The 24,123-nt window shown below is 39.8% G+C and overlaps 1 protein-coding gene across 4 annotated transcripts in view; it reads right to left on the bottom strand.

The window, feature by feature from the left end:
- The window catches only part of col7a1l (collagen type VII alpha 1-like), a 61,366-nt gene extending 38,428 nt beyond the window's left edge, over positions 1–22,938 (bottom strand). For 3 of the 4 annotated variants that reach the window (XM_035996212.1, XM_035996213.1, XM_035996210.1), the window contains exons 1-25: positions 22,627–22,938; positions 17,894–18,102; positions 15,005–15,185; positions 14,498–14,657; positions 12,976–13,069; positions 11,630–11,803; positions 11,240–11,394; positions 10,371–10,503; positions 10,147–10,263; positions 9,432–9,587; positions 8,610–8,726; positions 8,336–8,482; positions 8,084–8,203; positions 7,350–7,508; positions 6,265–6,378; positions 5,887–6,036; positions 5,208–5,345; positions 4,684–4,830; positions 4,057–4,176; positions 2,670–2,816; positions 1,955–2,218; positions 1,640–1,779; positions 988–1,111; positions 487–630; positions 168–355 (exon numbers count right to left, since the gene is read on the bottom strand). In XM_035996212.1, the coding sequence (XP_035852105.1) occupies positions 168–355; positions 487–630; positions 988–1,111; positions 1,640–1,779; positions 1,955–2,218; positions 2,670–2,816; positions 4,057–4,176; positions 4,684–4,830; positions 5,208–5,345; positions 5,887–6,036; positions 6,265–6,378; positions 7,350–7,508; positions 8,084–8,203; positions 8,336–8,482; positions 8,610–8,726; positions 9,432–9,587; positions 10,147–10,263; positions 10,371–10,503; positions 11,240–11,394; positions 11,630–11,803; positions 12,976–13,069; positions 14,498–14,657; positions 15,005–15,185; positions 17,894–17,969 (3,465 nt within the window). In that variant the 5' untranslated portion in view covers positions 17,970–18,102; positions 22,627–22,938. The remainder of the gene's footprint in view (positions 1–167; positions 356–486; positions 631–987; positions 1,112–1,639; positions 1,780–1,954; positions 2,219–2,669; positions 2,817–4,056; positions 4,177–4,683; positions 4,831–5,207; positions 5,346–5,886; positions 6,037–6,264; positions 6,379–7,349; positions 7,509–8,083; positions 8,204–8,335; positions 8,483–8,609; positions 8,727–9,431; positions 9,588–10,146; positions 10,264–10,370; positions 10,504–11,239; positions 11,395–11,629; positions 11,804–12,975; positions 13,070–14,497; positions 14,658–15,004; positions 15,186–17,893; positions 18,103–22,626) is intronic. The other variant, XM_035996211.1, reaches the window with a different exon arrangement.
- Between the last annotated feature and the right edge of the window lie 1,185 nt (positions 22,939–24,123).

A 24,123-nucleotide genomic window follows, 5' to 3' on the forward strand; every position in this document is an offset into this window, starting at 1 on the left:
AAAACACATACATGCCATTTGTAAAGATGGGCTTAAATTGCATGAATATAAGAGGTTGTTTAAAATGTCTTCTCAGTAAGTGTGATTGAAATATAACATATCTCAGTGTAATAACACAGAAAGAAAAAAATGCAACGGACAATATTTTTGCTCTGTTTGTGTCTTGCCTCAGCATTTAGTTTGAACTCGGAGAGGAGTTCTTCACTACAGATGATATTAATAAATTCTCTCTCTATGGAAGGGAAGTCATCAAAGGTTGGTGAGTAGAAGATATTTTTGTAGCTGGTGGGCGCTGCTATCTTATTCAGCTCCTCAATGTCTGCATTGGAAACTCCAACTGCCAGGACACTGACACCTGGAGAAAAACAGATCCAAAGCATGATAATCCAGGCGAAATCTTCCCATTTCTTTTTTTATAGTCTTTAAAGTTTACATTTTTGGCTACAGTAAAACCATTTTGAAGGCTTTACAATAACTTTTACTGACCCAGAGCACGTGCAATTCTAGAGGGTGGCACCACATTATCCTGGGCCCTGCCATCTGTAATCAGAACCAGAACATGGGCCACATCCTGCCTCATCCCCAGAGACTCCTGGAACAGTTCCTGCAGAACGTAGCTGATGCCTTTTCCTGAGAGTACACAAAAGTATTAAGAGTAAATACTGAAACTTCTGGGAGAGTTTTACTCTAAAGGGATGATATTTATAAATCTCTGTAATGTTTATTGAAACACATGCAATTATATTTTTAATTTATTTACATGACTTGATTAGATAATCACGTATAATAATACGTCAGCAGTCAGTATTAATACATCTATATGGTAGTAGGACCAAGAACAGCATATTATCTGTCCACCAGCGTGTTAGAGCTCAGCTGTTAGAGGCAGTGACATCAACAGCAGAACCTTAACAGTGTTATAGGAATGATCTGCCATTGGATGACAGGTGGCAGAGTAGTGTGCACATTTGTGTGAGTGTCACTAACCTGTTTTGGTGTTGCCCCCTCCATAATGCAGGGCTCTGAGCGCCCTGAGCACAGAGTTTCTGTCTTTGAAGTCTCTTAGATGGAATTCAATTCGAGGCTCATCACTGTAATGAACTACAGCTATCTGAGAGAAAATACACATAATCATAACGTCATCTAAATTGAAAGTGGTGCGACTTCAATCTATAGTTCTAAATTGCATTCTAATCAATACCCCTTACACATAATATACATTAAAGAGAGTTTTTGCATGTTTATAGGCAGGCGCCTCATCTTACTTGGCTGACACTTTTTTTTCTTTTTACAATTACAAGATATGGTGCTATTGTGCCATAATCTGATTCTGCTCACTTGGTGAAATAATTGCACATGATGTTCCTGCTAATGGAACTGGCTTGCACAGGAGACTCACTGGAGCAGTTTGCTAACTTGCGGCAGCTATTTGGTTTTTTTTCTATTCTTTTTTGGGCTTTTATGGCCTTTAATTGACAAAGATTGTTAGAGGTCCCCCCTTGCGGCAGCTATTGTAATTTAAAATCACTGCAATCCAGTCAAGTTTGTAATTGCCCTACCACACTTAACAAGCCTACGGCCAAAGGGCCATATTGTGACCACAATATCAAACAAAGAAAGTCTTTACTGAGAGACCGACCTGTGTGCCCTGAGGACCAATGATAGGGAAGTAAGTTGCCACTCGGAATATGAAGTCTTTCATCTTGATAAAGTTGTTTGCGCCGATGCTGGAGGACTCATCTACTAAAAATACTATGTCTGCTTTGGTCTTACCACACACTGACAAAACAAAGAAACACACAAACCTTAAATACAATTCACCATTGAATATGTATTATAAGGCAATACTGTGCTTAAAACTATACACAGACTTTATTTCTTAATTAAGATGTAGAATATTTTCATTGTAGATCATAAAACTTAAACAATATCTATTTTTTGATATAAACCGTACCTGGTCTTGGTGCAGCTGTTGTCTCTGCACTAAGTGTGGCTAATCGACGGAAGGTGACTTCAGCTACTTTGGCTTCAGTGACACTTGGCTGACCTGGAGGCTTCTTGGTGGTTATGGATTTAGGCTGTAGCACAGCGATGGGGTGCCGGGTGGTCCTGGAGGATGTGTGAGTGACGGTAGTGTCGGTGATGGAGGCAGTCGTGATATGAGGGGCGACTGTGGCTGCCACAGACTGGACTGTCACCCCCAGGCCATCCTGTCCCACTGAGATGCACAGAGACATTATATAACTGATTACAAAAAACCTAGAGCCTAGTGTCACTGACTTGTGCGCCACACCCCACTCAGTGATGTAATCGCAGGTATTTTTACCCTGACTACTGATGAAGAACACCAGCTATGTCATTTCGTATTGAGGTTAAAATCATAATACAACATGCATTTAAGTTTAAACCCACAGAAATATGACAATGTAATTTAGTGTGGATTCACCCTGCAGGAAGAACAGAGCAAAACACAAAACAATTTAGCATTTAACACAAAATAATCAATGTATTCAATTAGAGTATATTCATTATGAGCATATGAGTGGAACAATATAGATCCATATTAAGTATATCTTGTTCAATCAATAAGCATATAGTAGCATGCCAGATAGAGGTTCGTGGATATTTCAGAGAGCTTATCAAACCATTTACAGTAAGTCATGTCTTACATATTCTCTGATAAATAGTGCTTATAGGGCCCTCCACTTCTCCATACAAAGGTCGGATGGTAAAAATATAGGTTCTTCCATACAGCAAATTACTGATCATAAAGGAGTTGAAACCAGGTCCCAGGGTCTCTGTTTTCGTCTCCAACACTGAAAAGAAACACAAAGAAAAAGTTATTGCTGCAGAGTTATCATTTCAGTGAAAGTATGACTCCGTATTGAAATACATGTGTCTACAGTAATAAATGGAAACAGTGATTTTCAAATCAGGTAATCAATAAATATGTCATCATACAATGATGCGTGATATGAATGATTTAATAAAAGGCCATACTGCATTAAGCTGTAGTTCAGTGGGAATAAATCAACTGGTAATTATGCAACACCTGCACATTTATTGATGTATTGTGTAATGCATTTCAAAGTGGACACAATAACAACCATAGCAACAAGTTATTACATCAATCCAAAACAGTAACTTACTTATATATATATATATATATATATGTTGGTATTCATTTTACATTGACTTCATATCAAAGAAAAAGTGAGCTTGTAAAACTCTGCATGTAAGATACAACATGAACATTAGTTTTTCTTAATATTTCCCTTTTCAACAAAAGAGTGGTTATGCTGAGACTTAATACACAATGCAATAACTTGTGTCATGCTACGTATCTCTTTAACCCTGAAGGACCCTGAAAACATATAATAATAAACACGATAGAGTCATTCTGTACTTATTTTGTACTAACTTTATTCAATTGATAAAATTGATTTTCAAACCAATGGCACTTTTAAACAAAGCAGTGCTTATGACAGGGGTCAATGCGCAATGCAACAAAATTGACACTGTATGGGAATTAAACCTTTTTGGGTTATATGAACTGAAAATTGCATGAATGTTAACGTGATGCTAAATGAAGGGTAAAACTTGGTTTTGTCCGCAACACTGCTTTAAGTGCTTTAAGCTCCCATATTTAATACAAAGGCAACGTTTCGACCCTGCTGGGTCTTCTTCAGGCAAATGGTGGACACATTTGACAAAGGGATATATGTAGGCCTTACAATCAGATGACCCAACATGTGACTTCAATTAGTTTGATTAGGTCTAAAAAGCCTAATAGTCCCACTCATGACTCAATTAAGAGAACACTTTCATACAGGTTTTTAACAGACTTTAAGTCTTTTAAGTCTGTCCACCATTTGCCTGAAGAAGACCCAGCAGGGTCGAAACATTGTCTTTGTATTAAATATGGGAGCTTAAAGCAGTGTTGCGGACATTACATTTTTTTCACTTATTGTTAATGTATTTCTCATTTGTCCTGCATCTGCCAGAAGGTGGGATGTGCACACAATTACTTTTATAAATGTTAAAACTTGGTCTTACCTGAGATGTGCCTCCAGGAGAGACGGTATCCAGAAACACCAGCCACACGTGTCCAGTTCAGAACAGTGCTGCTCTCTGAAGTGTTCAGAGCAGCAAAGTCATTCACTTTTGGAAGATCCACTGAAAGACACACATGAATATTGAAAAAAAACGTACAAGTCAAAGGTCATACAGCATGTTGAACTCATCTGGATCATTTTACAAGAAGCCAGGGATTGTTGTGATGCAAGTCGACAGCTCTTTGTGACCCAACAAATAAATAAAGGAAACACCAAATTTGATAATGACACTAACGAAAGGCTGTTTTTGATGCGGATCCTTTGTCGGTCTGCTTAATAAGGTCATTATCGCCCCTGAAAACAATCATTATCTTTTCAACAAATGCTCAAGGTCAGAGTGAAAACTGTGGAGGCTTATACCAAAGATGGTCCACTACAGGATTGTGATAAATGATACATTTAAGGTGACAAACTTTCATTACTTCAAAAGAAGATTTTTCACCAAGATTTAAAATACAAATTTAAACTATCAATTTGTGTTATGTATAATTGTATAAATATCTCCCTAAAAAACCTCTGAGAGAACATATCATACTGTTCCTCAATGATTTGGGCAAGCAGGACTCACAGGTACGTGCAGTGAGCAGGACTGGGCTTCCCTCCCTATTGCCCACCATGGAGGAAACCTGGATCTTATAAGCTGAGCTCTCCTGCAGCTTGTGGATGGTAAATGTAGTGGAAGCAGCAGATACCACGTGGGACGTTTCATCACCCCCTGAAGCAGGGAATAATAAAATCCAACATGTAGAGATAATACGACTGTGAAACAATACTGCTGTGTGCTCATTTACAGTTACAACTCTATTGCCATGAGCCACAGGAGTCTAAACAGTGATATTTTAGGAGCTACAAATAATTACCAATTGTGCAAAATGGTAGTAACAAGTTGTTATGATTAAAAAATGATGCCAATATCCCAAAAATGTTTCATATCTTTAGTCAATAAAATGTGTGGCTAAATGAAAAAGTGGCTAAATGAAGAACACTTTGGTAGGTACTGAATTAAATGGCTGTGGGTGTCCATCTGTGTGCATACATGTGTGAGTATTAGGGTGTAAGCACGCATGGTTGACTGTGTATGTGGTCCCTTACCCAGGAAGGGGATCCAGGAGATTTTGTACCCAGATGCCCCTGGTGTTTTCCCCCAGGACAGAGTGAAGGAGTTGACTCCAATGTCCACAACCTTCACCTCCCTCACTGCCTGGATTAGCTGTGAGTCTGAAACAGCAGCTGAAAAATAACACCATATAGTCATGTCAGGGGATTTAACAAATGTGTTCTCAAAAGAATCACTACAAAAATGTTTTTTTTTTTTCAACATTCTAATCAGTTCCAATCATGATGCATACAAATTAATATAAAAAAACATCATTAAATTTAGAGCAATCCAAAATCTCTGAGCTGAATGAGCTGGTGTTCGCACACCCTAACATTTGTCCGAGTAATAAACTTAGCACTTGAAGCTTGGTGTAACACACTAACTTTGACAGTGACAGTGATAAAATGATAGCAGCTCTGCTGGCTTGGTCTCGGTGACACAGACTTTAAGTGACAATGACAGGAACTGTGGTTAAAATGGGAAGACCAAAGTACATGACTTGTCAGTCAAACAAAGACACCAAGAGGCTGCCGTGGCACGGGATGAGGAACTTCACTGTCCCTACCCATTTAATTACACTGGGGTGCACAGCTGCACAGAGCTATTTAGATCTAAAGATGAATCATGATCAATTAAAATAAACCTCATTGTGTGAGACCTCACTTCCTGTACCTGTGAGCTGAGATAAGGAGATTTCTGGTCCCTCTGAGTTGCCGTACACTGCACAGATAGTGATTGTGTAGGTGGACTGTGGATTCAGGTCTTTGATATGATGGAAAAGAACACTGCGGCCCAGGTAATGGGACTGAGGGTTGCTATCACCTGCAAGCATGCAGGTACAGACACACAAATACACACAACACACTATTATAAACAGTGTGGGATATTTTTGTCACTCACTCAATTCCTATTCACGTTTTTTAAAGGCTTTAAAGGAGCTGACAGGTTGTATGACAAGTACACAAACAGAACGTTTCTTTGATTGACCTGAACATATAAATGATCCCCATATTGTGATGGAGCAAAGAACAACATGGGTAAATATATCACCTGTGTTCCAAGAGAGTTTGTACTCAGTAGCTCCAACAATGGGACTCCACTCCACAACTATGGAGGTGCTGGTGTAGGATGACACCTTGAAGTTGGACACATACCCTAACGGAGCTGAGACAGAGGAAAATGGAACATGAATAACCTACATTTGTTCATTAAAATACACTGTTAATGACATCATTCATTTTATAATATGCAACAGAAAGATTCATGAGAAATGAAACAGATTACTTTCTCTCTTTCTAACCTTTCTCTCCATTCACATGATTAAACGCATCTTGGCCTGAGAGCTGCTCAATAGAATTAGCCACTAGCATTTATTGAAGTTTAAGTTCTCTGTTTAAGTTGTTCTTAAATAGTTTTATTTTTTTTAACTCATTAAGTCATTTGACTGGGCTTCTTTAAGAGGAACTTAAAAGAAAATCTTGTATTTGCTGACCTCCAGTGGTTTAACTTCTCAACCTGCTGCAGTGTTGTAGAAGTGTACTCCAGGGTGTGTCAATAAACTGTGACATCACAGCTTAGTGGTTACAGGTGCAACACTGGAGCACCTGTAACCACCAAACCACACCCGGCATTGAAACGTTCAACCAGAGAGGGCAGTGCAACACCGTTTTTCAGCCTGGTGTAAAATTAACTCTTTAAAGAGTGTGAACCAATCTCAGGCCACTTTCAATACAAATTACCCTTTTATATTTGATGTTCTATGGAGGGTATGGACACACACTACATAACGCTACTTGAGCTTTGTGGCACAGAAGAGAAGAAAACTATGACAACAAAAGTGTTTTTTGTTGTAACATCTTCAACTTGCAGCCCTGCTGACTCTTGCTCAATGAAATGTACTACAAGTGACAGGGATGGTGGTTAAAATGAGGTCATGGCTTGTCAATCAAACAAAGACACCACAAAGGTGTAAACAACTTCACCACTGTGTCATTATATTTTGCCTTTGCATGCTACTATCTGGATGAATGAGATGACTCTAGACAAAAAGAACAAGATAATATAGCATTATAACCAGTCCTAAACCTCAGCGGTACTTCAGGTGGATGGGAGATATATTGAATCGTGGTACTCACAAGTTCTGAAGGTAGCACTGATACCAGGCCCCACCACAGATCCAAACAGCACATAGAGAGACAGGACATACTCAGTATCATGGGCTGCATTCCTCAGCTGGTACTCTGTGGTGCTGCCGTTCAGAGCCACCTGCCTGGGACGGTCCCGACCAACAAACTCTGAAAATATTAACATTGACAGTACAGTCACTCTTCCTTGCATTTGATTATTCCTCACTGTCCTGGCATTCCTCTTAACTCTGGCTCAGCATCAAAGTCCCCTTCTCTGGAAACAACATCCTCCTCCTTTTTCCCCCAACATTTGTATTTCATCAAAGTGAGTCACCATGCCACCTGTCACATTCTCCTGGCAGACTGGCAGGATGTGGTGGATGTGTCTAGTGTAAAAGCAGTGGCATTTCAAAGCTTCTGTCAGAGTGAGTCTGTCATGGACTGATGAATACACGTATGAGGGAATTGTTGGGTCTGTGTAAATTATAGTGTGGTCTAGACCTACTTTATCTGTAAAGTGTCCTGAGATAACTTCTGTTATGATTTGACCCTGTAAATAAAAGTGAATTAAATTGGAAACCAAATGAAACGGCCTTTACCTGAAACTTGCTGTGGATGGACATCATTGACATCGTTTATATAAACAAGAGTCATGAGATGTATAACTAGAAGAACCAGTATGGACATACCTTTATCATATAAACAAAACAGGAAGTCTGAAAGAGAGAGAAAGTGTAAATCACCTGGAGTTGGTCCCCAGGCCAGTCTGTAACCTGTGGCTCCTGGAACACTGTTCCATGTGACATCAGCAGTACTGGTGCTCACAGCAGACACCTTCAAGGTTTGTACTGCACTGCTTTCCACTGACACGCAGAAAGAGAGAGTGACAGATAGGAAGACAAAAAGGCCATCTTCAATCTAATCTTGCCTAGGTCTATAATATTGTAACCACTCATGCCTTTATTTTTGTAATTCCTAGCAAGCATCCTAGTTACATGTCTTGACTTTGGTGGTGGTGACAGGCCCCTCAATGTCTCCAAAGATGGGGTTGATGGTGACTTTGTACTCAGAGGCAGAGTGGAGGCCCTGGATCATGTAGAAGTTAAAGTTGTCCCCGAGGTTAACGTTCTCTATGTGGCCGTCTGAAAGACACAGAGAGGAACAGAGGCTCTAATATCACACTTTTTGGCTTTATTTCATTAACCAAGGTCATTTCCTCTTTGCTACACCCTTGTGTACAATTACGTAGCAAACAGTTAATAACAGTACCTGGGGATTCCCATGTCAGACGGTATCCTGTGGCCCCCTTAACTGATGTCCATCTTGCCTGGACAGTATCTGTGGTGGCGTTTTGAACCAGGAACTTCTGAACTTGTACCAGCTTTACTGTGTACCACACCCATATCCACACAAACACGTACATATGCACACACATACATTCAATATTTCACTTTATTTTATTTATGGGTGGTGATGGCGCAGTGGATATGACACATGCCTTTGGTGTGGGAGACCCAGGTTTGATTCCCACTGCAATACATCAACCAATGTGTCCCTGAGCAAGACACTTAACCCCTAGTTGCTCCAGAGGCGTGTGACCTCTGACATATATAGCAATTGTAAGTCGCTTTGGATAAAAGCGTCAGCTAAATGACATGTAATGTAATGTAATAATATTTAGTGATGAAAGAAATCATAATAATGACAGAAAGTTATTTAATCAGATTTTTGATAGAGAAAGGGATATTTAAAGTAATGTAATGAAAGAAAAGAAACATATACATCTACATACAAATCTTAATCAATTCAAATCAAAGCAAAACCTCAGGAGATGTTTCTCTAGGGTACCATGAAATAGAGATAAATGAGAGTCTTACTCTATGTAACAGACATAATGCTGGTATTTCTTCCTAGAACAACAGCACAGTACTGTGGATATATTATGGTACTACACCTTGGCATGTCATCCTTCTGTTTTAGCATGTTCCATACTTTATTACATGACTGTCCTGCAATTGTTATTGGTTACAGCTATCAAAGCTCTTTTTCTCTCGGTCAGTGTTTAGTCTAGATTAACGCAGATAAACTTACATGTCTTGCCCACTATTGAAACTGTTTCACTTGGTCCCTGGGAGTAAACAGCATAAATACTGACAGTATACTTCTTATCCTCCTCCAGGCTGTCAATCACATGAGAAGAGGTGTCTCCAGGAAGCAGCTTCTCATAAGCAAATCCAGGTCGGTTGGCTGCAGAGCAAAAATCCATTGAGGAATCAATACCAAATAAATATGCATTCGAAGATTTAAATAGTGCATTTTTTACCAACAAAATAAATATATATATATATATATATATATATATATATATATATATATATAAAATGATAAATACACTTTCATATAGGGATGCAACTAGAAATTATTTTCGTTGTCGATTAATCTGTTGATTATTTTCTTGATTCATCGATTAGTTGTTTGGTCTATAAAATGTCAGAAAATGGGGAAAAATATTGATCAGTGTTTTCCAAATGTCTTGTTTTGTCCACAAATCACAGATATTCCATTTACTGTCATAGAGGAGTGAATAAAGTAGAAAATATTCACATTTAAGGAGCTGGAATCAGAGAATTTTGACTTTTTTGTTATAAAAAATGACGATTAATCAATTATCAAAATAGTTGGCGATTAATTTAATATTTGACAACTAATCGATTAATCAATTAATCTTTGCAGCTTTATTTTTATATTGGTCTGCTGGTCTACTGTTGTCAAATAATACTAATTGCATGGTGTAATGTTAGCATACATCTTGGGATGAAGACCATAAATCCGTTGAGCCTCCCTAGAGGAGGCGTCCAGCCCAGGCGCAGAGAGAACAGGCCTTCCTCAATAACTCGGAAGTTTGACACCTGAGGCAAAGGGGCTAAAAGACAGAAACTTGTTGCTCAGGGAAGCAGGGTATAGTAAAATCCAAAACAAATATGCAGAAGAATTTGTATATTTTATAAAAGCTGCATGAGCAACACCCACTTGTCTGGATGGTGATTGTTGCAGAGTCTCCTATGAGGCTGGGGTAGATGGCGTAGACAGTGAGGGAATATTCTGTTTTAGGACTCAGCTCTGTCACCACTGTTGTGCTCACATCTGCCTTCAGATCAACCTGCTACATACAGTGAAGACAGAATGAGAGGAGCTTAGTGTGTGTTGGTGTGGGAAAGAAAGAGAGAGTGAAGTGAAGGGAAGGATACAATGAAATGACACAGAGATAGACTTCTGAAACGTGCACTTGAATACATATCTTCACTTCCCATATAACTCAGTAAACCACAAGCATCCTTATGCTTTGTTTACACTTCTGTCCAATACCCTCTATTCAAATGAGATGGCCTGTTGTGCTTTATAACATAATGCAAAATATTCCTTATTTGGTACTGTAAAATAATTCTGTGTCTGTCAAGGGTCAACTGCAATAAACAGGCACAAACAGAAAACTCAGGCTGCAATGAGAGATGACTCACTGCATTTTAGTTCAGTACATATGCTGGTCACAGAGGTGACATGCAGTTTTGATCAAAAGGCAGTCCTGAGTGTGGCCGGGTTGGCTCAGTGGGTAGAGCAGGTGCACATATACTTAGAGGTGTATGCCTCAATGCAGATGTCCAGGGTTCGAACCTGACCTGTGGTGATTTCCTGCATGTCTTCCCCCTCTCTCTCCCCTTTCTCACCTAGCTGTCCTGTCAATTAAAGGCGGAAAAGCCCCAAAAAGAAATCTTTAAAAAGGCAGTCCTGAGGACGAACAATTGTAGCGGATGTTTTGTGGGAGCTAAATATGACTATGCCTGTTACATTCCAGCTCAGTAGCAACACAACTATCATCATGCACATGCGTAATTCCTCACCTGTCTCTGCTGTTGGTGTCCACTAGAGCTGAGAGGGTGGACCAGGAGACGATATCCTGTGACGTCACCTGTGGCCTGGCTCCATGTCAGTCTGAGGGAACTGTGGGCCAACTCGCTTACTTGCAGGTCTCTGGGACCCACCACACGCTCTTCAACTAGGATTGAGAGGCGGTACGGGAAGAGGGATAAGATGAAAATATATATGTGAGAAAAGGAACAGGGAACTTAAAACATGCTAGTAAGTCTGGATGTAAAATGTGAAAAGTGAGAAAACTGCAGGGCAGAGTGAAATAAGAGAACAAATCATTTTTATCATACTTTTCAAACTACAATTTTTCAATATAAAAATCTAAGTTTGTTTTCATACTGCATGTGGATTTATTGACTCACCAGGCAGGTTAGTTTTCATAGGAAGTGGTGGCTCAGAGGCAGTAAAACACACTCTGCGGGTCAGTTTGGGAAGGATGGTTTCAAGGAGAGAGTAGTCAGTGCCCAGTAATAGGTGCTCCTCATGTGGCTCTGACACAATCCTCCTCAGCTCTGACTCATCAGCTCCCCTAACACCTGGTCACAACATAGACAAAAACAACAATGTAGACAAAGCAACAGTACTCTTTACATGCTTTAAAACAAGTAAATCGCAATTACAGAGCAGCACTTATGTGGTGTTATTCTTTTCTTCGCATTTTCTTCACATACTTTCCTACAGACGCCACTAGGGGGAGCTGTGGCATTTCAAGTGATTTATTTTAAATTGTATAACGATGTACATACCCATACAAATGCAAACTGTAGACATACAAAGGCTTAATCAAACTCTCTCTGGCACTTATCTCAAGTTTTGGCACTATGTGTGTTTGGCAGGATCACGTTTGTGGAAGTGGGCCTTGACAAACAGCCGATAAAAACCCAATCTGGGCTCAACAAGTTATACTGTCTTAATGTAATGAAGCAGAAATCTTAATAGAAGCAATCGACCATATTGCAAGTCATTTGGGAGAGTTGATTCACAATTGCAGTTACCTGAAATCTGCCTGAAATCTGCACCTGAACAAGATTAATGTGCATTTGTTTTCTTAATAGTTGTTTGTATGAAGAAAACATGCTGCATATACAGTATCTGTACATATGTGTAATCAATGCAATCTTGGCTGTACAGGTTCTCTGCGAGAGTGATGAACGACAAGAGCAAGCCTCAGTGTCAGAGGTGCAGATGGGGGACAAAGAATCGCCTAATGAAAAATGGGTGCGATTAGCACACCATCGGCTAATGAGCAGTAATTATTGCACCACTGCCAGCTATGGGGATTAAGTTGTGGGCTTGTGTGTTCATGCATGTGTGTGTGTGTGTAGGAGAAAGAGGGTAAGATATGTGTAAGTATACTTGTGGGGAAACAGCGCTGTGTATTCATGAGCGGGGGAAAGGTGTAGGATAAAGAAGCTTTGCTGATGCAATACACAGTATCAGAAAGTGAACTTTTACATGCAGTATAGAAGCTGAATACATATTTATGTTTTGCGCATATACAGTGCATACACCTGCATGAGTGCACTCAGAAAGAATAATCTCACACACACTCACAAATACCCACACTGAATCCAATGAATTCAAATGTACATGACATGCATTTCTGACTGCAAACACTGCAGATAAGCCGGCAGAGCTCGGATAAAATGTGAGGGACCGCTGCAGTGGGGATGTTGAAGGAATTCACAATACTAACTTCCACACTCACCTACTGCAAAGAGAGAAATCCCATTATCAGCTACAGCTCTTGCTGCGGCATCGACCTGGTCATCTGAACGTCCGTTTGTGATCATTACAGCAATCTGTACAGGATTGAAATAGAATAAATCACTCAGGCAAAGCTATTAAACATCAAAATCTTACTCACACAATGATCTACCTTTAATTGTGTGAAAATGGGTTGGGTTTTGCTAAATCTACGGTTTTCACCAATGGAGGTTTATCCACCCTCCAAATAACATTTTATTTGTGTAAAAATAACATCCTTGCAAACAGAGTTATGCTCAAAAAGCCCCCATGGACTTTTGACATGGTTTAAATTAATGATTTAGTGCATAATTAAATGAATTAAATAAATCAAACCCAAAGACAAAGTGGAATTCAATGATGCTGAGACTGATAATTTGTCCATTAAGTAAAATTTACTCAGTTCATTCAAAGTTCATCCCTCGGTCAATGAAGAAGGCGGCTAGAAAGCATTGATATGAGAATGTAGCTGCTTATCTGCATGTGCTCTGGCTGTACAATTCAATAGATCAGCCTAATCCTCAATACTCTGCCTTCCCACGTCAAGTGTGCTTCTGCAAGATGATTTGCACGCACACTCAGAGATAGAGAGCTGATTGGAATGCTAAACAGCTGTGTGGTATACTGAGGTTACACTACAGCGTTAAGACTGTCAGAGAAATTTAGCTGACAGAAATAGAGAGCTGATGGAGGAGCATTTGGATATTTGACGAGGCACTTATGAGACAAGTTTAGTTAAGTTTCTGAGTATTGCGATTGGGTTAAGGGGCCAAAGTTAAGACCAGTACCAATTTGATACATAATTATTAAGGACTCTGTGACAAAGCAGGTTAATCTTCATCATTGAGTATCTTTGGATGGACTTTCTGTAGTGTGTCTGGCACTGTTGGGACTAGTCGTCCCTTATCAACATCCATTCAGCTGATTGAGCATGTTGAATCCATGGCAGAAGTAAAAATGTATTGTCTCCACCTTTTCTTTTTCTTCTTCCGCAGGGCAAAACAACAAACTAAAGCAAAGCAAAATCTGTTACTTTCTATCATACTGTCATCATATCATATTGTATTATAGGCATAAAGCAAGACAGTTTGATCAGATTCACAGTGGTGTGAAAATTGTTTCGTTTTATTTTTTCCACAACGTTCTTTGGATGACAAATACAGACTTCTAACTAGTCATTTCCTTTCACACAGGGCCAGACCATATAACATATGCATGTAAGTGGCCAGCTGGAAGTAGTAGTCTTTGAATCAATCCTTTCCCTGTTGCTTTTGTCCACACTTTGTCATACATTTAACATGATTTAAGCCATGCAGTTTTTACCTTTTCCTTTACCTTTGCTCTTGCTTGATATTACCTACAGTAAGTGTAGTCAGTTAGTGGGACTGTTTCAAGGGTACAGAGTACCTTTTTCTATGCAATCCCTATATGGCAGACAGACACCCTGGATGGGTTTTCACATTTCCCCGGTTGAAGCATTGTACCTTTGGGGCATGGTCTCGCCTGATGACAGGGCTAAACACGGGGTCAACCAGAAACTGGAGGGCATCACCAATCCTCCTGGATCCACCCTCATAGGGGAGGTCTCTGATGGCTCTGAGTAACTCCTCCAATGAGCTGTAGTCTGTCAAAGCAATCCGCATCCTGCAAGAGAAGGATTACAGGGAAACGCAAAACTGGATCATAATGGAATACAAACATCGGTATATGTGTATATCTTGTTTGGTTTCGCTGATTACAGTTCCACAGACTCTAAACATGAAAATGCTCTGTATAATACATATAATAAATATATATAATATAATAAACAATAAACAATATAAAAAAATAAGTCAATAAATCATTTTGTTTTAAACATGGTTAGTTTTTGGGATGTATCAATTACCTGTGGTAAAGTCAAATGAGTCTGGCTTGATGGTGATTAGTTAAATAGGTCTGTGCTGTTTGTTACTCTTTGATATGTTGTGCCTGTGTTTGTACTTGAGTTTTACCTTGGGAAATCCCCAAAGACAGTAACTCCAAAGCGGACCCCCTCAGTTCCCACCCCTCTGTCCTGGAAGGAGGAGACGATGGTTGAGATGAAGTCTTTGACACTGGAGAAGCTGGTCGGGCCTACACTCCATGACTCATCCACCAGAAACACTATGTCTGCCTGCACCACCGTCCTGCATGCTGAGGGAAGAATAATGAATTAGTGTGTGCACAAACACCAAGGAGTGAGGATCAGGGAAATGTATGTTTAATCCAAAGTATCCAAAGTAAATTTTTTTAAGGTTTAAGGGTAAGGCTGGTAATTAAGCTGTATACCTATGTTTTCTTCCTACACTGACCACCAGATAGCAGTCTTGTTCCATCGTGATGAGAATGTTTAATGAGACACAAGTGAGCCAAAGAGACTATCAATATTCTTAGCACTCCAGCAATAAAACTTTAGTACAGCGATGAGGAACGCTTAGAATAATAGGTAAACACACCCAAAATCAGGGTCAGTCCCCTTGCTCAAGCAAGGATTTAATATAAGGATCGCTGCGTTTGACAGGATTCAGATGCGTTTTAATGGGGAGTTAAAAAGCCAGACAAACAAAAAAGGTACACTGATGCACTGACTACATGCACGCTCACACATACATAAGCTCTTGCAACTCGCCTGCACACATTCCCTCATAGATTTACAGTACTGTACTAACAAACGCACACACTCCACACAGAAATCTGCTGCGTGTGCAAACGCCCTCTGAGTCAATATTCTGGCATTACATATGCAATAAACCACAGTGACGACAGCATTGATTAGGCTCGTGAATAAGAGATAGGCACCACTGATTGTTCTGTAAGTGATAACTCAGCTTCTCTGCTGTCCTCTATTTCATTATAGAGCTTTCCCGCCTCTATTATCTCGCCCTTCTTTCTCTGGCTGCAATCCCAGGATTCACTGGGGGAGACATATGTCTCCAGCCCATGGCGACCTAACATTATGTTCTCCCTCAACACACCTGTACGTCTCTGGCCACACACCAAAGAAAACAAAATATATTATTATCATTGGGAATAACATTTTGGAGCCTTCCCTGGTACTGAACTACTAACTCTGGATGCATGGACGCTTTAGTGTCATATATTTATCAAAAGTGGATTCACTGATGCACTGATTGAACAGGATACAACAATGTTCATCCTCTCCATCCTGAGTTGAGCCTAATATAGGCAGCCAACAACACTTGCATACACATGTGGCTATTCCATTTATTGTGATACATGTTCTACTCCATAGATTGCTATAAAAGCACATAAAACATAGTGGAGACTTTAGTCAAAGAAGCAACTGGAGGCTGGTCTCTGTAAGACAGACACAGACTGAGATGGAAAGCCTGATCAATTATCCAGACGTTTGTCTGTCTGGGATGGCAGGTGAGAACCACATGCTAAGGATAAGGAGACAACACATGCTGAGGGATTAGGAATGGTTTTCTTGAAGGTTATCTATGCTGATATCTCAAAGGTTGTGTACACCTTTTAGACACCGTTGAGTTATGCCGTAGATGTAGCATATGCTGCAGAAGATTCTGCCAGGAAAGAAAATGCCTAAGAAATAATGATGCATTGCAATCAGTGTAAACAAAACCAAGAGAAAAGATGAAAAGAGCAGTCAGGTTTTAGATTTTAACCAGACATATGGATGTAAAAGTTCATCTCAGAAGAAGAAAAACGTAATTACAGCAGCTTAATTCCGCTGGCCCTAAATCAAGAAATCAAGTTGTTATGGCTAACATGCCTATTACAGTATATTTACACATCCAGCAGACATGGAATATTCATTTGCAGTTGTGTTTATGGCAACTTGACAGTCAATTTGTGGGATTTAAAACAAAATCACTGACCCAAAAGAGGCTAAAAAGCTCAATAGAGCTGTCAAGTTGAATGATAATTCTCTGAAGGTTCCTCACATGATTGCACACAGGCATTTGATCCATTGTTGATATAAACACATTAATTAATAGAGCTTTAAGGTATCAGTCTGCCTAATAATTTGAAATCAACCCCTTCTTGTGCGTAATATGAAACACTAGGCCCGTCAGGGTTGCTACAGACAGTCATATGATGTGATATGACGACATGTAAATTAACACTGGCAAGAATAAACAATGCTAACAGTTACAAGGGAGCAGCAAACTTCAAATATGGCCTTGGGCTATTTATATCATAATTCTGCCCAACAACTTTACCAATCACTTTCTGCCAACCACATTTCAGGTGGATAAAAAATCTAACTTTTGATTGGCTGATTGACCTATGGCTACATCCAATAGCACCTGAGGCAAAGGTTCTGTATCAAGGAGATGGGCTTGACAGGCTGACAGACAGAGTGCTGTACTGTACATGAGGCTAGCAGATGTTTCTTCCCTGACTAGAAACAGTCTGGAGTAGAAGTGGAGCTGGGTCAGTGTCAGGCCCTGTGTACCAATCCATGTGTGGAGATTTAATGATGGAGCACTCGCACAGACTGTGTTCATTGAGCACCTGCCCCTTCTTTGGCCTGAGCATCCAAGTCATCTCATTCATAGATCTGTGCACATTGCCGACAATCAGACATATTGTGTTGACTCTGAATTAAGCAACTGATGGTGCCATAAGGCTGTGACACTTATTAGACAGGGAATGGTTGAAAAACAAAACAAACTGAAGAAAAAGGTGACTGAGGTATTGAGTCACTGACTGAAATCTTGTATAAATGAATGACTAAGTAAGTTAGAGAGTAGAAAAAGTTAAGAAAAAGCTAGATGGTGCTATATGGGTGGTTGAAAACAATAAGGATGAACATTAGGCAAATGAATGAATTGTATGTTTGTTTTTGATCATTGGGTGTCAATGGCAACCGTTACCTTCAGCTTGTGCTGTGATGCTTTGATGGGTAAGAGAAAGGGACAGTAGAAAGATCCACAAAGAAGAGCAGCCCATACTCTTCCTCTCTTCCTCTTCGATCACCTGCTCTTCCTCCCAGTTCTTCTCTTCACAAATACCTTTCTTAAATTCCACTCCACAATCATCAATTCCAACTCTTCTTTCCGCTTATCTGAAAGTGGACAGATGAATAGAGAGAGAGAAAAAAGTCATTAGAGGCACCCAAAGATAAAACATAATCAGCCATTTTTAATTTGTAAAGGACTCATGACTCTTCTTGAGTTATAGTTTTCTTGCATACCTTTTTAGTTACTTATTTCTCTAAAATCATAAGGCCCAAAAATAACTAACTGCTGAGCTTGCTTCCCAACAGACACACATTAATACATGTGAAAAGCTAAAGCTGTGAATATTGAAATGTATTTTTATGAGGAAGGAAGATAAAGTGTCTCATCATACATTAATGAATTGATTTATGCTACTTTTTAGTCAAACTTTGTGCTGCCGGATGAATGTGCTATTTGGACTGAAGACAAAACAGTATTTACTGGAAAACCTTAGGTTCAGGTAGCTTGAAAGGAAGAGATGCACATTCCATCACAGAGTCAGTAAATTCAAGCGGCATGACAGTTTCAAGGAAGCTCTTGTATGATTCTACAGGTGCAAAAGATGGTCAACCAAACCTCTGGACAGTGTGCACCTGTCCCAGACTGAGGATTACCTAAACTCCTCGAGGGCCTGCAATGCCATGGAACTCATACTGCAGAGGTGATTATCTACAGAGCTAAGGCCGAGGCAGCATGGCTAAGCACTTCTGTGTGTGTGTGTGTGTGTGTGTGTGTGTGTGTGTGTGTGTGTGTGTGTGTGTGTGTGTGTGTGTGGTGTGTGCGTGCACTTGGTCAAAATATTTGAGCCCCATGGCAAATCTGCCATAACGGACACCAAGTGTGTCTAATTATGGTTTCCACCTGCCCTCTGTTATATTTTGTGTATATGTGTGTGTGTGTTTCATTGTTGAACCACAACCTGGTGACACACCATGTGAACTTTTTGCAATCCAAAATGTGGTGGTGTTAAGTTTTTGCTTATATATCATGTCTCTAAAGCATGTTTTTTTTCTAAACTATATATAAGGCGCAACACACTCACACTATGCTTTCTTTTTACTAATACTTGATAAATGATGACGGTCTTTGGCAGTGTTTCAAAGAAATGACGGGTAAAGGACAGGTACATTTGGACAGTGAGTCTCACTGGTGACAGCACAGTTGTTCTTCACAGCAATCTAGATGAAGCGAGAGTATTGGCTGTCCCAAAGTAAATGGAGGTCCAGGCAGTAACACTCTGGGATACAGAAAAACCTTCTGTCTTTGTCTTCCTTGACAGACAAAGGAACCTTCAGGTTAGCATGAAAGAGATTTTCCCCAAGGCTACAGCTTTAGACTTGGCATAATACACAGAGCGGGGGAAATCAGTCCCTTTGAAACATTGCAGCTGCTTTAGCATATTATCTAAAATGTCAGTATGGAAGTATACTGCAATAAGTAAGGTATTGTAGTATCTTTACTAAATATGTGCTGCTCAATAGTCCACCTCGAATTCAGCTTGTGTTAAAAACCTTTTCTTAAATGTGTACTAAGGACCGGGGAATGTATCCATACAAAAAGCTGCAACAACATTCAGTTAAGTGAGTATAATCAATGCCTACGTGGAGTAAATCCAACACTTAAATCGCACTGGCAAAGAAATCATGCAGCAGTAATGGATTATCCCATTTGAAATGCATAAACTTCCATCAGAGAGCAACACGTTCAACGCATTAACTGTGATCTGGTAAATGGTTCGTGCTGCTATGTTTTACATTAGCTTGCTAACTCCCACATGTCTGCATATACTGTATGTGTGCATGTGTGCCTAAGTGTCTGTGCATGTGTATGCACTGTATGGGCATGAGTTTTTGCAAATTCATAAGCCTAACATCAAAGCGAGATCTGCCTTCACTCAACTTCTATACATGAGATGAAAATATAACAGATTTCTTCTGGCTTTTGATTCACATTCCTTCATCAAGCTGTCTACCAATACATCACTTCCAATGTTTCCTTATGAGAGCATATTTCAACTATAAATTAATATGATAAAACTATTTTAAAAAATCAGATCAATGTGAAACAATCTGAATTCCATAAAATTCCTCATGGCTTTTCCTCCTCCTGATTTCACCACCTGATATGACAAAACCAGAATGGCTTAAGGCTGACTCGAGAAAGCTGGCTGAACTCTAAGTCACATGGCCAAAAAAAACTACTCTCCCCCTTGCATACCAATGCAGATCTGTCTCTGCATGTATCTTCTTATAACATGCAGAGAGGACAAATTTGTGTTTTGATGAATGACAGCGGATACAGAGTTACTGTCTATCCTACAGCGGGATAAAGCAGCTTCAACTTGATGAAACAATTTGTGAAAGCTTTTTCTTTTGCTGTCATCATAGGTCAAAGGTGGCAGAAGTTTCCTGAGGCAAGCAGGAATGTGCAAAGATAAAGCAGAAAATAAAAGAGCCTTGGTTTTAGCTTGACATAAATGTGTTTCTGAGTTCATCCAAATTATTTTGAAAAGATTCATTGAAGTTAAAACATGACCCACCCCTACAGAACTTACAATAAGACTAAGAATCTTGCCATGCTAGCAGCTCTGAGGCACAACAGTGTTTTGAGGTAAATGCTAACATCAGGATGCTAACATGTTGATATTTCGTAAGTATAATGTTTACCATGTTCACCATCTTAGTTCAGCCTGTTAGCATGTTAACATTTGCTAATTAACACTAAACATAAAGAACAACAGAGGATGTTGGGAGTTAGAATTCAGTTAGTTTAGCAGGAATTTAGTCATAAACCTAAAGAGCAAATATTTGGCATGATGGTGGTGCTAGGGTACTATGTGCAATGTCTTTTATATGTGTGTTTTTATCTTTTTATTGGTTTTTATCTTGTTTTTATTTATTTTATTTACTGCTGCTGCACTGATTGCCACCAACGTAATTTTGTTGTGTTCCTACAATGACAATAAAATCTTGAATCTTGAATCTAGAGGAAAAGTCAGGGGATTACCAAAGTTTTTGCAATTTATCCACTAGGGAATGAATGCCTGTACAAAATTTCAGGGCGATCACTACTATTTTGAGAGATTTCAGACTGGACCAAAGTGATGGACTTCCCAAATGATAAAAATACATTGCCATCCATATAGTCATGCTACAACTCCCAGATCATTCCAACAATATCTCAAGACATCCCTGCAATGTCTGTGATCATAAGCCTGAGTCAAATAGTCAGACAAAATGCTCGCAATGATCCCACATAAAAAAAAACATGTGCACAAGACTGCATCCATCACTCACACCACACTGGAATCACAAGCACTTTGTCCAGCCTCGCCAAGGAGAAATGTCTGTATTGTGTGTCTGAGACCTTTAGTTTATCACTGCCCCGAGAGGATTAAATAATGTTACAAAATAAAGTTTATTGTCACTGGCCCTGATACTCCCTTTCTGTTCCCTATCTCCTTGTATCACACACACACACACACACACACACACACACACACACACACACACACACACACACACACACTCTCTCTCTCTCTCTCTCACACACACACACACACACACACACACACACACACACACACACACACACACACACACACACACACACAATCACACATCACATGCCCTGCAAGTCTAACTGCACGTCAGCTATTTCTACATAATGGCATTTTCCACCTTACCACTTCACAGGATGGATTATCCCCATAAGGAAACAGGTAACAGTGAAAAAGCACACACACAGACACACACAACTCAGAACTACAATGCATGATAGTTGATGTCTTTGGTGCAATGACATTAGATCTACAGGTAAAACACACACACAAGCAAATAAGAGCATAAACAGCATACTGTCTTAATGTCACTTTGCATTTGCAGTCAGCCAACACAAACAAGTCTATGCATGGTAGGACAACATCCCGTATTCATTTCACATAGTTTCATCTCCTGACAACGCTCTTATAAACAACCTGGTATGATCTTATTATTCATGTTTACGTACGCACCAACGAACAATTCATATTCCTTGTAAGTGTTACTTATAATAATGCAATTAATCATTTTCTGATTCTGATACTGATGAATAGACTAGAGCTGACATGACTGTAAAATGCATATCTTGTTTTTATGCTCCTATTAGGTTTGGAGGTGTACAAATGTTGCATTAACTCCTGCAGAGAAGCAGAGTGCTCATGCCAAAGACAAACACACACATGCATTGCATGCATTCAGGACATCTGCGCTGCATGGGCAGATTGTGTATTTGTAAGTGCATGTTCTTAGAATGAGTGGAACGGCACATTAGCAGCAATTACTGTACCGTTCTTATCCCATAAAGGCAAGTCAGACAACAATAAAATGGGCAAACAGCAAGCACTAATATCAGACAGTAATGCTGTTAAAGGGGAAATTGTACTGTAAGAAGCAGCAGTAAAGGCTCAGAACCAAAAGTGTTGGCCTTAATCCAGACACTTAGGCTGTAAAAAGGGTGTCTGGGCAGTTAAGAATTCAAAACTACTCAGTAAAGCTCCATATTAAAGTGCAGTTAAAGTAATGCGTTTTGACTATGGCCCTAAAATGGGCTCACACAATCTCACTTACCAATGCAGACAAGTGAATCATTATTATCCTCCCAATCCAGGTGACCTCTTGACGGTCGTCAGGGGAAAAATACCCCCTAAAATACACAAAAAGGTGTTATCCAAGTCAGGGGACGAAAAAAAGTCTGGAATTGATATTGTATTCCTGCAGAGGCTGTTATCAGAGATAATCGACTGAATGGTACATGAGAATCAATGTGCGTTATCTGTGTGTTTGTGTGTCTGAGTGAAAGAGGAGGTGAGTGTGTTTGAATGTGTGTAAAAGTGAATGAATGACAGAGACTTTCTTTCCTGGGCTCTGCTGTAGTGCAGAAAAGTTTGGGAAGAGAGGTGGGGGTGAAGCTGCTGCAACCTGTTGGCTCATAGAGAGAGAGAGACAGAAAGGGAGAGGTGGGGGTTACTGATGAGCTTTGACCTACTACTGTTCTACAGTGCATTTTTTTGTAGCGCATGGAGGCATAGACACAGACAGCTAAGCTTTCACCGCAGGGTAACAGAATAAGCAGTTAAGTGAAACGATGTTAAGGACTTGGAGGTTAAGTCTGCCATCACCCACATACTGTAAGTTGAATCTGGCTTGAGTAACGAATGTGAAAATCCACCAATAACTGCCTCGACATACTTGTAGACAGAAGGCAACCCTTAAACAACCTCTGCAAATAGTGGCTGTAATAATTTTCAAGATTTGACACCTTATCAACCCAATCTTTTACTGCTTAATTTTTTTACTGCTAAATAATTTAATTTGGCTGTTTCACATGGCAATACAATATGTAGTGATTTATTAAACCACATTTGCACACTACATTTACACAATATCCCCATTCATCCTAACACAAGATGTATATAACGTCATATAGGCAAAATACCAGATGATAAAAGCATCAAACGCAGCCATGGTCATGTTGGAGCATGTGTTCTTGTAATTTCTACATAACTCTGTAGTCAAGGTTTGTATACTCACACACATATACCCAATCAAAATAACTTACAGAGCAAACGCCTTTTTAAAAAGAAAGAAGAGGCAAGATGATAAATCTGTTGTGTTTTACAAGCTGCTCTCAGTTTGTGTGTGTCTCTCTGTGTTGAGGGGCATTGGGTCACTTTTAATGGTGGACCCCAGGAATGTGGTTACGAGTTTAATAGGGTTTAGCCAGGTGTCAGTCTTGACATCCTATAACTCAACACACACACACACACACACACACACACACACACACACACACACACTCTCTCTCAAGCTGGGAAAGCTGTGGGTTCTGGCGGAGATGCAGATTTAGATGTGAAGCATATGCAATGTTGCTATTGGTAACACTCTAGAGCATCCATTCCCAACTCTCACGGGGATACAGAATGACAATGTCTTTATCTCAAGTCACCTGTATACAGCGAATGCATTAGCACTACCAGATTCCAAACAAAGGTAGCAGAAATGCTGAAAAACATGACATAGATGTCATAGATGTCCAATCCAGCCCCTGTGCCTAGATCATGTTTT

The sequence above is a fragment of the Sander lucioperca genome, chromosome 20 (assembly GCF_008315115.2).
Source record: "Sander lucioperca isolate FBNREF2018 chromosome 20, SLUC_FBN_1.2, whole genome shotgun sequence".
NCBI lineage: Eukaryota > Metazoa > Chordata > Actinopteri > Perciformes > Percidae > Sander > Sander lucioperca.